An 18766-nucleotide genomic window follows, 5' to 3' on the forward strand; every position below is an offset into this window, starting at 1 on the left:
TGCACAAACTAGTAATTTGTTTTTTTTTTGTTGCAAATTGTTTTAAATTAAATTTTTAATTACATTCTACTAAAAGTAAATTTCGTCTTCTACAGAAAATGGTTTAGTAGAAATTGAATTCGAGATTAAACAACTTCATCTATTTTTTTCGAACAAACAATCTACTTTTAATTAAACTCCTAAATATTGGGAATGCAAATTCTAATAATTGTAAAGTTAAATATTTTTTTACGAATGCAATTTCTACTTTTATGAGGTATTTTAAAATTCTATGAATGTAAAATCGAGACACTATTCAAATGGTTACATGAGGTAGAATCTGTTTATGAGATTTTTGTTTTGGTTCTACGTAGTTTAGAAAGTGCAACGTAAGAATTAAAAAGAAAACCTTATTTTGGTGAAAATTATGAAAATTCTTTTCTTTTTTTATTTAACTTTTAACTAAACCTTTTTTAACAAAATTTTATACTTTTAATTAAACTGTATAATAAAATTAAATCTTTTAGTTTTAACGTTTTAAAAATGTTTGTAAAAAAATAAAAAATAAAAAATTTTAAAATATTTTTAATAAAAATAAACTTTGCAAAGTTTATAAAAATAAAAGTTTATAAATTTTTTTGATAAAAACGTTAAATAAACTTTATAAAAAATGTCTTACAATGTCTTATTTTTATAAAAAAAAAATTAAAACGTTTGTAAATTTTTTAGTTTTATTAAACTTGTTAATAAAAAATAAAATTTTAAATTTTTAACGTTTTAAAAACAGTTTTTCCTTTTTAATAAAAAATTTAAAATTCAATTAAACTTTTAAATTGTGTTTTGGGTTTAATTTGATTAATCAGGAGTTAGTTTTAAGATTATGAAAAAATTGTACTAAAGAGATAACTGTTGTTTTTTGTTCTCTTACGGCAAAATTTTCCAAATTAATTTTAGTATGTTACGAATTGTATTTATAATGAAGCATTAATCACTTTTACTAAAAGAAATACAAGGGCCATGAAGTCATTAATCGTTGACAAGATCAGCACACGTGTCAAAGTTAAGATGCGAGTAAAAAAAAGGAAAACCATAATCGAAGAAGCTAAGGTGTGTGTTAGGTTAGGTCTTGTCGTTTTAAATAAAATTGCACGTTGTTTTTTCCCGAAATGAATAGCAGAACGTTGAGCTTAACTTGGTCCAAAAAAAACCTTATTGGGTAGGAGGCCATCCACCAAGACCCGAGCCGGTAGGACGGCGGCGACACGCTTGTGGAGAGCCTCCCTCTCTCTCTGAGTCGTTTACACCCTTATGTCATGGGAACATATATAAACTACTCCCAGAAGCTTTTGTTCCCCGATGTGGGACAAGCTTAATCTTCTCTTCATTTAATCGATAAGGCCACTAATGGGCCATTTCTTTTCACTGATTTACAATTATTTTTATAAGCCTTGAACTTTAAATATTTGACTCAACAATCCCCCGCATGAATAGAAATGACTCTAAACATATGCAGACTAAATGAAGACTCGATAGACTCTAAAAACTATACTTATTCTAATCCTGACTAGATTAAACGGACTTATCGAGAGTGTTTGCGAAAAAATCAATGTGTTTGAGTTGGTGGCATTTTTAAGCCTTGAACCACTCATAGTTAATATCTGTCGGGTTTACTTTACCAGATGAACATGATGTTTTGAACCAACCAGTGTTTTATGTAGACCGAGACAACATGCATAACGCAGCTTCATTTTCTCGTAGAACTTAGTTCTCTATTATGTTCATTGTGGCCATGAACTATTCCTGGTTTTCATGAGTGAACTTAGAGAATATCACATTGCATTCATTCTCCTAGAAACGGCCCCATTTCACACTCATTAGGTGATTGACCATGAAAACTATTGAGTAATACTTCGCTTTAGAAGCTATGGAATCATTAAAAGCTTATGCGTATCCTTCTTACATTTGTTAGCACTTTTATCATCTTAGGAGCTGGGAAGAGACTACTTTGTCTCAAGTGCTTTGGTTAGATTTTGTTTGATTTTGTTTTCCTTTTGAACCTACGTCTTGGGATCTCCAGTCATGATTGGTAGGGTTGCAATCAAGCATCCTCGTTCTTTATAGGCTTTAAACCCATTCCTTTTGATGATTTAGCAACAACAACTCGTGGAAAACCTTTAGTAAATGGATCCGCTAGGTTGTCAGCCGATTTAGTGTAGTCTATTGTGATTACACTAGTTGAGATAAGTTGTCTAATGGTTTTATGTCGTCTTCTGATGTGACGAGATTTACCATTGTAGAGATTACTTTGAGCCCGAGCTATAGTTGATTGACTATCACAATGTATGCGTATAGCTAGCACAGGTTTCTCCCACATAGGAATATCTTCCAAAAAAATTCTAAGTCATTCAGCTTCTTCTGCTGCTTTGTCTAAGGCTATGAACTCAGATTCCATGGTAGATCTGGCTAACACTGTTTGTTTGGTAGATTTCCATGATATTGCTGCTCCTCCTAGTGCAAAGACATATCCACTTGTGGATTTTGAGTTTTTAGAATCTGATATCCAGTTAGCATCACAGTATCCTTCTAAAACTGTTGGTTCTTTACCAAAGTGAAACCTAAAATCTTTGGTGTAGCGAAAATAATTGAGTACTCTCGTTATAGTTTTCCAGTGTGTATGATCTGGATTACTTGTATTTCGACTAAGTACGTTTACAGCATGCGCTAGATCTGGTCTTGTACAATTAGTCAAGTACATGAGACTTCCGATCACACGTGCATACTCGTTTTGTGAAACCGCTTTACCTGAATTCTTTGTCAAGTGCATTTGGGGATCTAACGGAGTTTTTGCCGTACTATTAGAGTAATTTTTAAATCTCTCTAATATTGTTTGAGCATAATGAAATTGGGTTAAGATAATTCTGTTTGAATTTCTTGTGACTTTAACCCCGAGAATTACATCTACTAATCCCAAGTCTTTCATCTCAAATTTTCCTTTGAGCATGTTCTTTGTTTGATTGATAATGTATTTATAGATTCCATTAATGAGCATATCATCTACATATAAACATAGCAAAATGTACGCATTTTTGGTAGTTTTGTAGTATATGCATTTGTCACATTCATTTATTTTGAAACCATTTGACATCATTGTATTGTCAAATTTTTCGTGTCATTGTTTAGGAGCTTGTTTTAGCCCTTAAAGTGACTTAACAAGTCGGCATACTTTGTCTTCCTGTCCAGGAACGACAAAACCCTCAGGTTGTTTCATGTAAATTTCCTCTTCTAAATCACCATTTAGAAAAGCGGTTTTTACATCCATTTGTTGGATTTCTAGGTCTCTTAAGGCTATGATTGCTATCATTAGTCTTATTGATGTTATTCTGTTACTGGAGAATATGTATCAAAATAGTCAGCCTCCATTTTGTTGGAATCCTTGAACTACAAGCCTAGATTTATATTTTCCACCAGGTTTTCGTGTCATTATCCATCTATTTTCTAATGCTTTGCAGCCAGGTGATAAATTTGGTATGTACCATGTATAATTTTGCATGATAGAATCAAATTCACTTTTGACAGCTTCGTTCCAAAATGGAGCTTCAGGTGAAATCATGGCTTCTGCCAAAATTTTTGGAACATTTTCTACTAAAAATGCCATTAGGAAATCTTTACCAAAATTTTTTTCCTTTCGAGCTCTTTTGCTCCTTCGAAGTTCATCTTTTTCTTCATTTTCTGAAATATCATTTATAGAAATCTCGACATTTGTTTCAGGTTCTGAGTCTTTGTACGTTGTCTCTTTCTTCTCAAGTTCGTTTTGAACATTGTTTTTTCTTACATGGAAAAATATTTTCGAAGAAAGATGCATTTCTTGATTCCATAACTGTATTGACATGAATGTCTGATATTTCAGATTTATGTACCAGAAATTGATATGCACTACTATTATGTGCATATTCGATGAAGATGCAATCCACAGTTTTAGGTCCAATAGTGATCCTTTTTGGTGGTGGTACCGCAACTTTGGCCAAGCACCCCCACTCTTTAAGGTATTTATACAAAGGTAAATTGCCTTTCTATAATTCATATGGAGTTTTGCCAGTTACTTTGTGTAGAATTTTGTTGAGGATATAATTAGTGGTAAGCAACGCCCCCCCCCCCACATGTTCTGGGGTAACCTAGATTCCTGCAACATTGCATTCATCATCTCTTTTAGAGTTTGATTTTTGCGTTCAGCAACCCCATTAGATTCTGGTGAGTTAGGAGATGTAGTTTGATAGATTATTCCATGTTATTTACAAAATGCATTAAATGGACCATCATACTCGCCTCCTTTGTCGCTTCTAATTACTTTAATAGTTTTTTAAGCTGATTTTCGACCTCGAGTTTAAATTCTTTGAATTTTTCAAAGGTTTCATCTTTGCTATGTAGTAAATATACATAACAATATTTTGTGCAGTCATCTATGAAGATTACATAGTACTTTTTACCACATCTAGTTTGTATGTATTTTAAATCACATAAATCAGTGTGAATTAAATCTAGAGGTTTATTAGTTATTTCAACATGAGGTGATGTCATTTTTGTGAGCTTAGCTTGTATGCATACTTCACATTTTTGTTTAATTGTTTTGCATTTAGGAATTAGATTTAAATCCATTAATCTTTGTATAGATTTGTAGTTTACATGGCATAATCTTTCATGCCATATATTAAAAGATTCAACCAAATAAGCAACTGGCTCTTTCTTATTCATGGAAACTTTTGGAGCTACAACTTCGGAGGGACTGTCATTACATTCATCTTAACAAGTCCATCCTTAACATACTCATTTCCAAATACATCCCATTATTTTTAATCATGAGCTTATCCGCCTCAAGACTTGTGGCGAATCCATTCTTACTGAGCAAGGTTCCCGAGATCAAGTTCTTCCTCATGTCAGGCACATGCTTCACATTCGTCAGAATGGCTTCACGTCCAGATGTCATCTTCAGAACCACATTGCCTCGGCCTTCAATCTTGGAGACTGCAATGTTCTCCATGAACAGCTTCTCCTGAGTCTTGCTTTTCTGATAAGTGCTGAACATTGCCCTATCAGTGCAAATGTGGGTGGTCTCTCATGTGTCATACCACCATTCCTTTGGGTTGTTGCCTTCTAACATGTTGGCGTCAGTAACCATTGCAACGAGATCCTCCTCAGTGAGATTTGCTTGATGCTTCTCATTTCTGATCTTGCTGCGATACTCAGCAGTCTTGTGTCCCACTTTGTGGCAGTAGTGACACTTCCCCTTGAATTTCTCCATATTCGCATTGATTTCAATGCCTTTGTTCTTGAAGTTTTTTCCAGAAGCCTTCAGGGCTGCAGCAGTTTTGGAAGGCTTAGCAGGAGAATGGGTGTGTGCATTTCCTTTGCCTTTGTGCTCAGCCATGTTGACACTATGCTCCTTAGCAGTGACCTTTTCAGCAGTTCGGTTTCTGGATTCCATCTGAAGCCTCATGACGAGCTCCTCGAGCCCCATCTTCTTCTTCTGGTGCTTCAAGTAGCTCTTGAAATCCGCATAGCTTGGAGGAAGCTTTTCAATGAAGCTAAGAGTTGTGAATGTCTAGCAGGTGGACATTCCTTCAGCAGTGATTTCATGGCAGATGACCTAAAACGCTTCCACCTGATCAATGATGGGTTTTGAATCCACCATTTTGAAGTCATGGAACTTTGCAATCACATATTTCTGGCAGCCAGCTTCCTCACGTCTGTACTTCCTGTCCAGGGATCTCCACAGCTCTTTCGCAATGGGAATCTCACAGTAGACTCGGTACAATGGGTCAATGAGGCGGCCCAAGTTGTATCTTTTGCAGAAAAAATCAGAATGCACACATATGTCAACACTTGCGAGACTGTGCACATCATCAATCCCGTAAGGGACAAGTGGCTTGTCCTTCTGGATGAATTTTTCCAGCTTCAGTGTTGTGAGGAAGAACAACATCTTCTTCTGCCACGTTTTGAAGCCTTTGCCATCAAACTTGTCTGGCATCAATCCTTGAGTGAACACGCTAGGTACAGATGGAGGAGTTTGAACTACCACCGGACAACTTGTGGTTCCTGAAACTGAACCTGTCTGATAAATACCAACACCGAATAGGCTACGGTGCGTGGTTTCATCAGCAGCATTGCCCACTGGAAGGGTAGTTGTTGTTGTTGCTGCAGCGGTTGATGTTTTGTTGGCTCCAGCGGTTGTCATAGTTGCATCAATTGCTGCAACGTTGAGTGGACTCTGAGGGACATTGGTGGTGTCAACGGGGGTGTTGTTATCGTTTGTCATTTTTCTGTAGAGAAACATGAAAATGGATTAATACTCCAAACAACAAATAACATATTATTTTAAAGAAAATAATAGTTTAAAATCAATGGTCATTTTTGGTGTTTGAACCAAATCATATTGATGTCAGTCTGGAAAAACGTTTTGCAAACTCGCTTAGAAAAACGTTCGCAGAAACCGTTTTGTGTAGACTTTTGGATTGTTTCACAAACTCGCTTTATAAGCATTCGTGGAAACAAACCATTTTAATAACGTTTTAAGAATGTATCAAAAATGTTTTGAGATAATGCTAGAAAAGAATCCGCAGAGTGCTATGAAATAAATAAGTAACGTTTTGGGGAAGTGCTATAAAGCAAATCACAAACACGTTTACAGAAGAACAAAGAAACGTTTCGCGGATAAGCATATAGCAAATCAAAAACATCGTTTCAATAAAACCAGAAAAGGTTTATGTGAATCGTATATCAATAAACGTTTTTTGGTAGTGCTACAGAGCAAAACGCAAACCGTTATGAGATAAGTAACAACGTTTCGCGGAGGTGCTAGAAAGAAAATCGCAAACACGGTTTGAAACACCGTTTTATAAATCGTTTCAACCGGATTAACGCTTTAGATTGAAAGTGAAATTAAAGTTAAGATTGTAGAAGCTAGAAAACCGGACTGACATAAACGACATAATAAAAGCGATGTTAAGGAAAATAGACGATTGTAAAAAACAAATACAAGAACGATAAGAAATCGTATTCGCAAACGGACATAGAGTCAAGATATAATATCTTTCCATTACTCTAAATAATTGCTCCGTTACTAAGACGGGACTATACGAATATGGAGTCCCATGATACAACTTTGGCAGACGAATCACGCTTCACTCGTGATTGCCCTATCGAACTATAAACTCTACGTTGATAAAGGTGGCGAACCATCCGCATCTGTCACCTACAAGGTTGGGGGTAAAGCCAATGAACCATATCCATCCGGTGTTGAAGGCAAAGAGGGTTGCCGTAAACCCCTCCCCCCCCCCCCCCCCCCCCCCCGCGATTGAAGTTACAAAGCTGTTAATTGTTAACCCAAGTTTGTAAATCAGGACTTACTTTGCATTTCCTATTTCAAGACTCTTATATTTTTTTTTCAAATTTCCAGGTTTTTTTGCCATTTACGGCTAACTAATTCCATGAGGAGAACAGTTTTAAAGATTTAATATAAAAAGTGCCGGTTACAAAATATTTAGTATGCTAGATAACAAAAAAAAACAAAGCAGCACATATACAGATTGAACCTTAACCAAACTACAAATGCCGAATTGAGATATACGTCGCCTAGACGCTCAGTCTTTTTAATTACATGCATTTACAAAAATATAGATATTAAAATAACTACACATAAAGATCTTATATGATCATATATAAACATAGTGAATATACACTTTCAATTAGTCAACCAAAATAAAAATCTGGAAATTACTAAATAAAAACACACAAAAAATGGCACACAAACGTACATTACAATTAAACTGAAATCTACAATAAGGCAGACTCTTACCTCATCATTTAGTCAACTATAAGTAAAAACCAATAATTCAAGCAAAAATGTACCATGTACTAAAAAATAAAACCCGCTAACTTATATCTCCCCTTTAAGGGATCCATCACAGCAACATATTCTCACCCTCCAGAATGGGCATGATCACGACACACACTGCATAACTGTTTCAAAAGTTCGTGTAATTTCACGACATTTCTTACTGCAACGCCAACATTTCATGCAACCCTATTAACTTGACGTCTAAGGAACCGTTTCTCTCTCACCGATTGATAGGAAATCACATAAATCATTGTCAACAATCCAGCGCTTGCGCGGGGCTCCGCACCTAGTATCAATAAAACCGACTGTCATTTTGAAAGCTGAGTCTTCAAGAGATTTACCGACTACCGCATTCACAGACCCTCCTCCGCTCCGCCCCTCCTGTGGGTCATGTGATGGTGTTTAACTTAACCAATAATTAATTGGGAATTTGTCTAAAAGAAACAAAAAACAGCATAGTTGTCTCTTTGGTATAAAACTTTTTTATCCATTTTTTTTTGTCTTTTTTACTCTTTCCATTTCTAAAACCTAATGAAATAAATAGTTTTATAAATCAAAACATTATAAAAAATAAAAACAATTGATAAAAGAGAGAATTAGCTCAATATACATAAATGGTGTCAAAATTAGCAATCTATACATGATTTGACATATGTATAAATTGCTCTACATTTCTTACCTTGAATTTCCAAAAATACCCTTCTTCACACTCTCTTTCCTCTTACAAATTCTTACACAATCTTACACTCTCTTTCCTCTTACACATTCTTACACTTTCTTTCCTCTTACATATTCTTACACTCTCTTTCTTCTTGTATTCTCTTTCATCCTATACTTTCACATTCTCTTTCATCCTATACTTTCACATTCAATTTATTAATCTCAATTTAGAAAAATTACGAGCATATGAAAAAAGAATATATTTGGAGGATCTTCCAAACTGTCTAACAACAACGACAACACGTAAATGTTTCAACTATGTTTATATATGATCTAACATAACATGTATCAGATAACAAATTATATATCAGCTACCATAACATGTACCGAGTAATAAACAATCTATCAATTTTTTTATACCAAATTATATATCAGGTAACATAGCATATACCAGATAACAAAAATTTTATCAGATAATAAGAAGTCTATGTAGCAGGTAACATAACATATACCAGGTAACAAATATTTTATCAGATAACAACAAGTCTATGTACCATGTAACAAAATAATTTATTAGATAACAAACAATTTATCAAAAAATGTATCAACTCGCAAATCATATATCTACCAATTTATTAAGTAACAAACCATGTATGAAAAAATGTATAATAGAATCGAGACTAATAAACAAACATATTTTTGAATTACTAACATGATTTATTTGCATAATGTTTACGTTTTTTCAGAAAAAATAGAAGAGTTAAATCAATTGGTTTATTTGCTGGATAAAAACATGATTTTCTGACCCCTAGACTGACACTGACCATACAGTTCACATGAATCGAGTTATAGGCTAGAGGGGTAAAATTGTAAACGAAATTATTTTAGTCGCCATCATGGTAGAATGCAAATTATGTTTGTCTCTGGGTATATGGACGCCAATTATCTCTTGATAAAACACCCATATGCACAAACTGGTAATTGTTTTTTTTTTGTTGAAAAAATTGATAAACAAAATTTTAATTACAATCTACTAAAAGTAAATTTCGTCTTCTACAGAAAAGGGGTTAATAGAAATTGAATTCCAGATTAAACAAGTTCATCTATTTTTCTAGAACAAACCATCTACTTTTAATTAAACTCATAAATATTGGGAATGGAAATTCTAATAATTGTAAAGTTAGATATTTTTTTACGAATACAATTTCTACTTTTATGAGGTATTTTAAAATTCTATGAATGTAAAATCTAGACAATATTCAAATGGCTTTTTTTAAAAAAGTTTAATACTTTTAATTAAACTGTATAATAAAATTAAAATTTTTAACTTTAACGTTTTAAAAATATTTGTTAAAAAATAAAAAATAAATTTTGTAAAACGTTTTTAATAAAAATTAACATTGTAAACTTTATAAAAATAAAAGTGTATAAAAGTTATTTGATAAAAACGTTAAATAAAATTTATAAAAAATGTCTTACAATGTCTTATTTTTATAAAAAAAATTAAAACGTTTGTAAATTTTTTAGTTTTATTAAACTTCTTAATAAAAGATAAACTTTTAAATTTTTAACGTTTTTAAAACATTTTTTCCTTTTTAATAAAAATTTAAAATTCAATTAAACTTTTAAATTGTGTTTTGGGTTTAATTTGATTAATCAGGAGTTAGTTTTAAGATTATGAAAAAATTATACTAAAAGGACTATGTTGTTTTTTGTTATGTTATGGTAAAATTTTCCTAATTATTTTAGTATATTACGAATTGGATTTATAGTGAAGCATTAATCACTTTAACTAAAAGAAATACGAAGTTCAGAAAGTCATTAATCGTTGACAAGATCAGTACACGTGTCAAAGTTAAGATGCGAGTAAAAAAAAGAAAATAATAACCGAAGCTAAGGTGTGTGTAGGTTAGGTCTTACCCGAACCTAATTAAAAAAAAAGGAAAGATAGATTCGGGAAAGAAAATCGAAGGCTGTCTATAAATAATAGAATTGGAAGCAGAAATAGTCGCACACAATTTCTCACATAGTTGCTTCTCTCTCTCTCCTGCTCGTTCGCTTGCTCTGTTCTCTCTGTTGTGTTGTCCGTTTCTTGCCTTTGTTAAGCGGTTTTTAAGGTTTTGGTTAATCAGTTTTTTTATCGTCGATCGGTATTGTGTTGTGTGTTTGGTAATAATGAATGCAGGTATGAACTGGAAGGAACATGGTCGGAAGATTCCCAAGGAAAATCTGGACAGATTCATACCGAACAGATCAGCTATGGATTTCGACTTTGCTCATCACGCCCTCACCGAAGCCCTAATCGAAGCAAGAGACGGCAAAAAAAAAGAAGCGCGGGAGCTTTCACCCTCCAAAGAGGCTTACAGGAAGCGTCTGGCGGAAACGCTCGGTCTCAACCGCACCCGTATTCTCGCCTTCAGGAACAAACCTCAACCTCCTCTCCACTCTCATTATCACTCTGCTTCTCTTCACCAACAACCTCTAAAGCCTCGCCGCCGACGCATTCCTCAGTCTTGTAGCAAAGTCTTGGATGCTCCTAACATTCTTGACGACTTCTACCTCAACTTGCTTGACTGGGGTTCTCGTAACGTCTTAGCTATTGCCTTGGGCCACACTCTTTGCCTCTGGGATGCTTCTACCGGCTCTGTATCCGAGTTCGTGACCATTGAGGAAGACCAAGGACCCATCACAAGCATAAGCTGGGCACCTGATGGTTCCCACGTTGCACTTGGCCTCAACAACTCTCAAGTCCAGCTTTGGGATTCTTCATCCATCCGCAAGATAAGAACTTTGAACGGTGTCCACCACTCTAGAGTAGGATCACTTGCATGGAACAATCACATCCTCACAACCGGAGGAATGGACGGGAAGATTATCAACAACGATGTCAGGATCAGGTCGCATGTTGTGGGAACTTACAGAGGTCACACTGGAGAGATTTGTGGACTCAAGTGGTCAGGTTCTGGAATGCAGCTTGCTAGTGGTGGCAACGATAATGTGGTTCACGTATGGGATCGCTCTTCTGCGTCTTCGAGATGGCTGCACAGGCTTGAGGAACATACTTCTGCCGTGAAAGCTCTTGCTTGGTGCCCCTTCCAATCGAATTTGCTTGCAACTGGTGGTGGTGGAACAGATGGGGCGATCAAGTTCTGGAACACTCACACCGGAGCTTGCTTGAACTCTGTAGACACAGGATCCCAAGTGTGTGATTTGTTGTGGAGCAAGAATGACAGAGAGTTGCTTAGCTCACATGGGTTTTCTCAGAACCACCTTGCACTTTGGAAGTACCCATCCTTGGTGAAAATGGCTGAGCTCACTGGCCATACATCAAGAGTTCTGTATATGACACAGAGTCCTGATGGCTCTACCGTTGCTTCAGCTGCAGGAGACGAGAGTTTGAGGTTTTGGGATGTTTTTGGAATGCCAGACACTGCCAAAAAACCTGATCAGAAAGCAGCCCATGAGCCATTTTCTCCCGTGCCTCGTATCCGTTGAAACTGTCATAACAACAAGCCATTAATCGTTACAGAAGGTATCTCCTTCAATTTTTTTTTTTTATTCTTTCTTGTATTTCCAAGTAAACTTTTCTAATCAAAGTTGTTGAGTCAAACATATGTTTCAGTTGTCCATATCGTTTAACCTCGCTTCCTTATTTGTTCGAGATCAAACTTTGGTTACTGTATGGAAAAATATAGTGCTTTGAATAAAAGGAACGACAATCATACAGAGATAAAAGTTGTCCACTATATTGTATATAGTAAACTTCCAGGCGAATTAGCCTCTCAAGAAACGATTTCACGCTAACCTACTAAGGACAAATCACTACAAATTCGAGTGACATATTCTCAAATCACATAAAGTTACCGTCTACAAATGACTCCAGATGCAATGCAACAGTTTCCAAAAACAGGCAAAGGAGGCAGAGCGGAATGGTAAAGTATCAACAAGCAGTATAGCCTACTTTTGAAAAATTATTTGTTGTTGTTGCGGAAAGCTCAGAAATGCCACAGTCAAAGCTACATGATATACAAAAAGGTCAATAAAAAGAATCCCAAAGGATTCACCATTGATCATCCAATAAACAAAAACCAAAACCTTCTCAGTTTCCGGAGAAAGAACCGACAAAGCCTAATATGTGTATGCATATCACACCTATTCTAATAATTTGTTTTAAGAAATTAGATTATGTGAATGCATGGCACTGATAATACCTAATATCTTATAATCTTGGAAACAATCACTACCTAAACTTGATACTGTAGAAGCCGGAAAACCGGACTCACATAAACGATATAATAAAAGTGACGTTAAGGAAAATAGACGATTGTAAAAATTGAATACAAGAACAATAAGAAATCGTATTCGCAAACGGACATGGAGTCCAGATATAATCTCTTTCCTTAACTTTAAATATTCGCTCCGTTAGTGAGACGGGACTGTACAAATATGGAGTCCCAGGATACAGCCATGGCAGACGAATCACGCTTCACTCGTGATCGCCCTATCGAACTTTAAACTCTACGAAACACTCTCGCATTTATGACTTACGATAAGGAATTTTTGCTGTCGGTTTCGATGTGAAGAAAATATTAGAAATGAAGAAGGAGGAGAGTCGATATTTAAAGAGAAGGAGAAGACCCACTTTCCGCAACAGCTTCTGCACGTGGGCGAGAATCTCGCGGAGATCGAGGGAAGTTGAGTTGTAAAACTTATTCCCAAGACTCTCTCTTATCTCGTTTAAAACTTCCGAGAGGATAAAACGCATGACGTTTTTAATTTTTAGACAAACTACTTGTCGTTTTAAATAAAATTGTATGTTGTTTTTTTTCGAAATGAATGGCAAAACGTTAAACTTAAAAAATCTTATTGGACCGGAGGCCCTCCACCAAGACCCAAGCTTTAGCATCTACCAGACGTATCTTACCTCTTCGGTCAATTAGTGGGGATTTTTCCTTCGTATCACCAAAGGATTTATCCATATCTACTGAGAGGCTAAAGAAACGGTTGCGTGAAAACGGAATAAACGAGAATTTCGTAAAAGAGTGTGAAGAGATCGTGGATTCAGAGTTCTCCGAAGTTCAAGAACAAATTAAACTTCTCCACGAAGAACGTACAAAGTTACTTGATGCACTCAAGCAACTAGAGGTAAAATGCTGGATACTTGATTTTCCTTTATGATTGTTTTGGTTTGGTTGAGTTGTTCAATGTTAGTCTTGCACATTGTTCCCCTTCACTAAATACCATACTATTTAACATCCTTTACGGCACATTTGCATTGGTCACACCTGAGCATATCCACAAACATGCTAGGTGCATTTTTGTCATGTATTTTACTGTTTGAAAAGTTATTTGAATGTTAGGTTTACATTCTCTCATCGCCCTTCATCAGGATATGTTTTCCACTGAGTTGATAATTTCTGAACTTCATAAATCTATGCCAAGTATCATGTATCATGTATCAAAAACTTTATGGTCATGTGATGATATCTGTGAATCTTGGAAAGATCTCCCACTGCCTTTCAAAATTTAGTAAAGATGCTTTATTTCACATGTATACGGTTATATCCATGCTGGCAATTCTGAAGTCGGAGTTTCTTTGTTTACAGATGGTTAACCTTGAAGCTGAAGCCTCAGGGATCCATGAAAGTGTCTACCAGTTACCAAATCATAACTATTCCAGCTTAAGAAGTGGAAAATATAGTGGTACACACCCTGCTGCTTAATTGCCTTTCTGTTCTCTAAGATCTCTTTAACCACATAATATAATAGTAATGTTTGTTACGATAATCTGCTTCCTTAGTGCTCCCTTCTTCAGCAATTCTAGAGGTTCTTGTATTGTGTTGTTTTGCTTGACATTGTTTAGTTTCTAGAATGCAGTACAAGTGCTTCATCTGATGTGTTTGAGGATATCTCCGAGGAAGATGAGCCTTCCTTCCATGACACTATTGAGTGTTTTAGCGAACCTGATGCTGGTTCCGAGAACATGCATTTCAAAAGACGAACAAGGCTTCCTGATCCAGCAGAGAAAGAGAAAGGTGTTAGTCTCTGGTCTATGATTAAGGACAACGTTGGAAAGGATCTCTCACGAGTTTGTCTTCCTGTTTATTTCAATGAACCAATATCATCTCTACAAAAGTGTTTCGAAGACTTGGAGTACTCTTACCTCTTGGACCAAGCATATGAATACGGAAAATCCGTAAGTGATTTATAAAAAAACACTTTGAAATATGTAGAATATTTTACTTATTGTTACGTGTTATTTACTTCCTTCTGGAAATGCAAACGTTTTCTCTACTCTAGACTTGAGTACATCCCTTTGTTATATCTTGGAGAGTGTCCTGAAAGAAAGAGTTTCTTTTTAAGAAAAAAGAGTTTATAGAAGAAACTCACTGTAAAGGTCAGTGGGAAAAATGAGTGTTGGTTCCAACATTTGGGAAAATATTCGTCTTGATCTATTTGTATTTAGTTCAATACAAAGGGATCAATTGAAATAACCCATGGTCACTCAAAATTAAGGAATTTGCCTTGCATTGTTTGGTTAGGTAGATCGGACCGGACCATGTTCTTGGATTCAAGGATATATGATATTTTACCATTAAAAATTTAATGAATAAACTGAAAACGTTTAAATATTAAAGGGTATGAATAGTGACTAGGAAACGACGAGGAATAATGCATTCTCTAACGTTCATAAAAAATATCATCATTCACAAGGAATAATTTTTTTCTTTTCATACCCTACCATTTTTTATTTGTAGAAAAATAAAAAACAAAATTATTCTTCGTTAAATTTGAGATGGAACAACCATTCCTTTTCATTTCTGCAATTTTATTCTTTTACGCTCTTTTCCTATTCGTTGTTCTTGTTTCCAGAACGGTCATTAGTCGAACCCTAAAATTTCACTAGTTGTGGATGAATAATTAGACAAATAATTTTTTTTTTGTTTTAAACTCAAATATATAATAAGTTAATATTAAAATTTCATTATTATGAAAAACATGAATACATTTGAGGGCAATTTTCTCAAATAGATTTTTAAAAAATTTTGTCACAAAAATAATACTCAATAAGAAAAATGACCAAAATATCTATTTTTTATTTATAAATTTTTTTAAAAAAAAAATTATTTTTTTTTAATTTGAAATCCTATTCTGGAAACCCATTCATTAACTCTAAACCCTAAATCTAGATTAGTTAACTTAGAGTATAAATGTATTTTATATATTAATAAAACTTTTTTCGTTATTTTTCTCATTGAAGACTATTTTTGTGACAAAAATTTAGACAAAAATTTAAACATCTAATACTAACTAAACATAAATTCTTTTTTTGATGTACCCTTCTTTTTTTAAACTAATATTCTTCAACGACATTATGATTATTAATATTATATTAATATTATTCAAACTAATCAATCTAATATTCCCTAAAGTAACTCAACGACATTATGATTATTTTTAATGGTATATTTTTTTAAATGATATCTCATTAAAAACGTGGAAAGAAAAACAGTTACAATTAAGTGTATGACATTTTTTAATTAACCTTAAATATGTGACATTACAAATACATTTATGATAGTGAAGAATACATATTAGTATATAAGTATACTTTTCCTTTTTACAATCCGTAGGGTCTAGGGGTATTCTAATTTTTTTGCACTTGACAAAAATGAGATTCCATTTAACATAGTTACAATTATTCGCAACTAAGAAACTATGAATCATTACAGACTTTATACACTATGTCATTATGATAAACTATGAATTTCAGTAGATATAAATATAGAAACATAAAAATGAAAACAAAAACAACATGTGATATAAATTACAGACTTATACACTATGATGAACTGTATTTTGAAATTAGTGAAATTTATTAATTCTAAAAAATATATTTCCGAAAATATTGTAATTTAACAAATACATAATAAATTTTGAAATAAACTCAAATAAAATATTGTCAAATACTTTTAAAATATTCGAAAATCAGGATAATACTGATTTACAGAAATAAAAATATTTTATTTTATTTTAAAATATTATTTCACTTTATACCAGGGGTTAGAACCTAACAACAATATTTTGTAATTTTTATTTTAAAATATTATCATGCTCAAATGTAAATTTATTTGACATGTCACAATCAGGCTTCAGTTTCTTATCAGAAATTTTAAATTGAAAAGGCTAAACATCTGCAAATACAATATAACTCAAAAAATGATATCTTCAATCAGTTATTTTCTATAAATTTTAAATATACAAATAAATAAAATGCCCATTTTGCATATAATAATTCTCCTTAAGATTCAAAAAAAAATACCCAACTAAAAAGGAACTAAACTAAATTTAAAATAGAGAAGGCTAAACACATCTGCAAATACAATTAAACTCAAAAATTATATCTTTAATTAGTTATTTTCTATAAATTTTAAATATAAAAATTGAGAAAATGCCAATTATGCATGTCATAATTCTCTTTAATATTAAAAAATTTATCCAACTAAAAAGAAATTAAAGTGAATATTATTAGACAAATTTAAATATATTATGTAAGAAACTTAAAATACATTAAATTATAAACAAAAACTATAGTTTTTGTCAAATGAAATATCATTCCGCGCTTTGAAACTATTGGTTAAATTAAAAATATTTAACAATTTTGAAAATATCTCTTCATATTTTATTTTTACTAGATACTTCTCGGTACAATAACATAATAACATTACAAATACATTTATGACAGCGAATAAACATTAACTATTATCAATAATTTAGATTTTTCAAACCACGGGAGAAAAAAAATACAAGAAATCACAAAATATTACCTTTGTATTCTCTTTTATTATATTTATATTATGTTTAATCAAAATATAATTTACTATTATAATCACAATCATAACATTACCTTATTTATTTTTATTTACTGTTTTAGTTTAAATGTATTATTTTTGATAATATTAGTGATTTTATGGATCTAAAATAATTTGATGTTTATCATGTATAAATATTAATTTATTTTAGTTAGGAATATGATTATGTAATATTCAAAATATACAAATATTAGCATAAGTATACAATTTATATTTTGCGATATATATATTTCAATGATTCTTTACCTTTCATCTTAAATTTAATATTGTAATAATCTGTATTTATATTATTATTTCCAATAAGAATTAGAGAACCAAACTATAATATAATCAATTAAAGTCATAAACTAAATATAAGATAAACCTAATTATAATTTATTATTGTAATATTCTGTATTTAGATCAATATTTTCAATAAAAATAGAAAGCATGGTTATAATATTAACCATTAAAATCATAAACTAAATATAAGATAAGCCTAACTATGAAATTATTAGTAGAATTTGGCACTTCCTCTGTTTCAATATGTAAATAGTTTTAAGTGGGAATGCTAATATTAAGAAAATTGTAACTTTTGAAAAAATAGTATTTAATATATATATATAAAAAATAGTATTTAATATATATATATATATATATATATATTCAACCAATAATAAAAAGCATGCATTGATGGATTGGTCACATAATATCCAATAAATGTAAAAGTTGTTTTGGATTATGTAAACACTTTATATTATCAGTAAAATTTGTTAACATATATTTATTAATGAACAATCCAATTATCATGAGAAAAAATATATATATAATATTCAGATAATAGTATATTTAGATCAGTAGAATTGGTTAATATCTATTTATTAAAATAATAATTAATTTGACTAATGATTTATGCTAAAATCATAGAAGAAATGACAAAATCACTTCTCAAATAATAGTATAGATCACTAACACACACACATAGGTATTAATGAATTTAAAAAAATAAATATTTATAAATCTAACATTAATATCCACAAAAGAAATAATTTCTCGCAAAAATCATAAGCTTATCTAAATTAAAGAAAACTAACAATAAATGTTAATATTACATACTCGTTCTTCATTACTAATTATATTGGATTAATGATTTTCATATCTATATCAATCTTATTAAAAGAGGAGTACAAATAAGAAATAACATTCAGTTTTGCCACTTATTTACATTAAAATATCACTGGATTAATTAAGTAGCAAAAAACTCTTATATCCTTGTTATTATATATATATATATATATAATAAGCAATTATTTAAATAAATAAAATAAAAAAACAATTTTTTTTATGTTTTCGAATTATACTTTTTCAAATTCGAACTTTTTTA

General features: G+C 32.4%; 1 protein-coding gene across 2 annotated transcripts; it reads left to right on the forward strand.

Annotated features, from left to right (window-relative positions):
- The first annotated feature begins 10545 nt into the window (after window positions 1–10545).
- On the forward strand, window positions 10546–15060 carry LOC106371580 (cell division cycle 20.2, cofactor of APC complex-like). 2 transcript variants are annotated; one of them, XM_048754463.1, is made up of 4 exons: window positions 10546–12062; window positions 12226–13675; window positions 14137–14233; window positions 14401–15060. In XM_048754463.1, the coding sequence occupies exon 1, from the start codon at window positions 10706–10708 to the stop codon at window positions 12023–12025; it is 1320 nt and encodes a 439-aa protein (XP_048610420.1). In that variant the 5' UTR covers window positions 10546–10705; the 3' UTR covers window positions 12026–12062; window positions 12226–13675; window positions 14137–14233; window positions 14401–15060. The 2 variants fall into 2 exon arrangements, with proteins under 2 accessions (XP_048610420.1, XP_048610423.1); XM_048754466.1 differs by having other exon boundaries at window positions 14408–15060.
- The last annotated feature ends 3706 nt before the right edge of the window (window positions 15061–18766 follow it).

The sequence above is a fragment of the Brassica napus genome, chromosome C4 (genome assembly GCF_020379485.1).
Source record: "Brassica napus cultivar Da-Ae chromosome C4, Da-Ae, whole genome shotgun sequence".
Lineage (NCBI taxonomy): Eukaryota > Viridiplantae > Streptophyta > Magnoliopsida > Brassicales > Brassicaceae > Brassica > Brassica napus.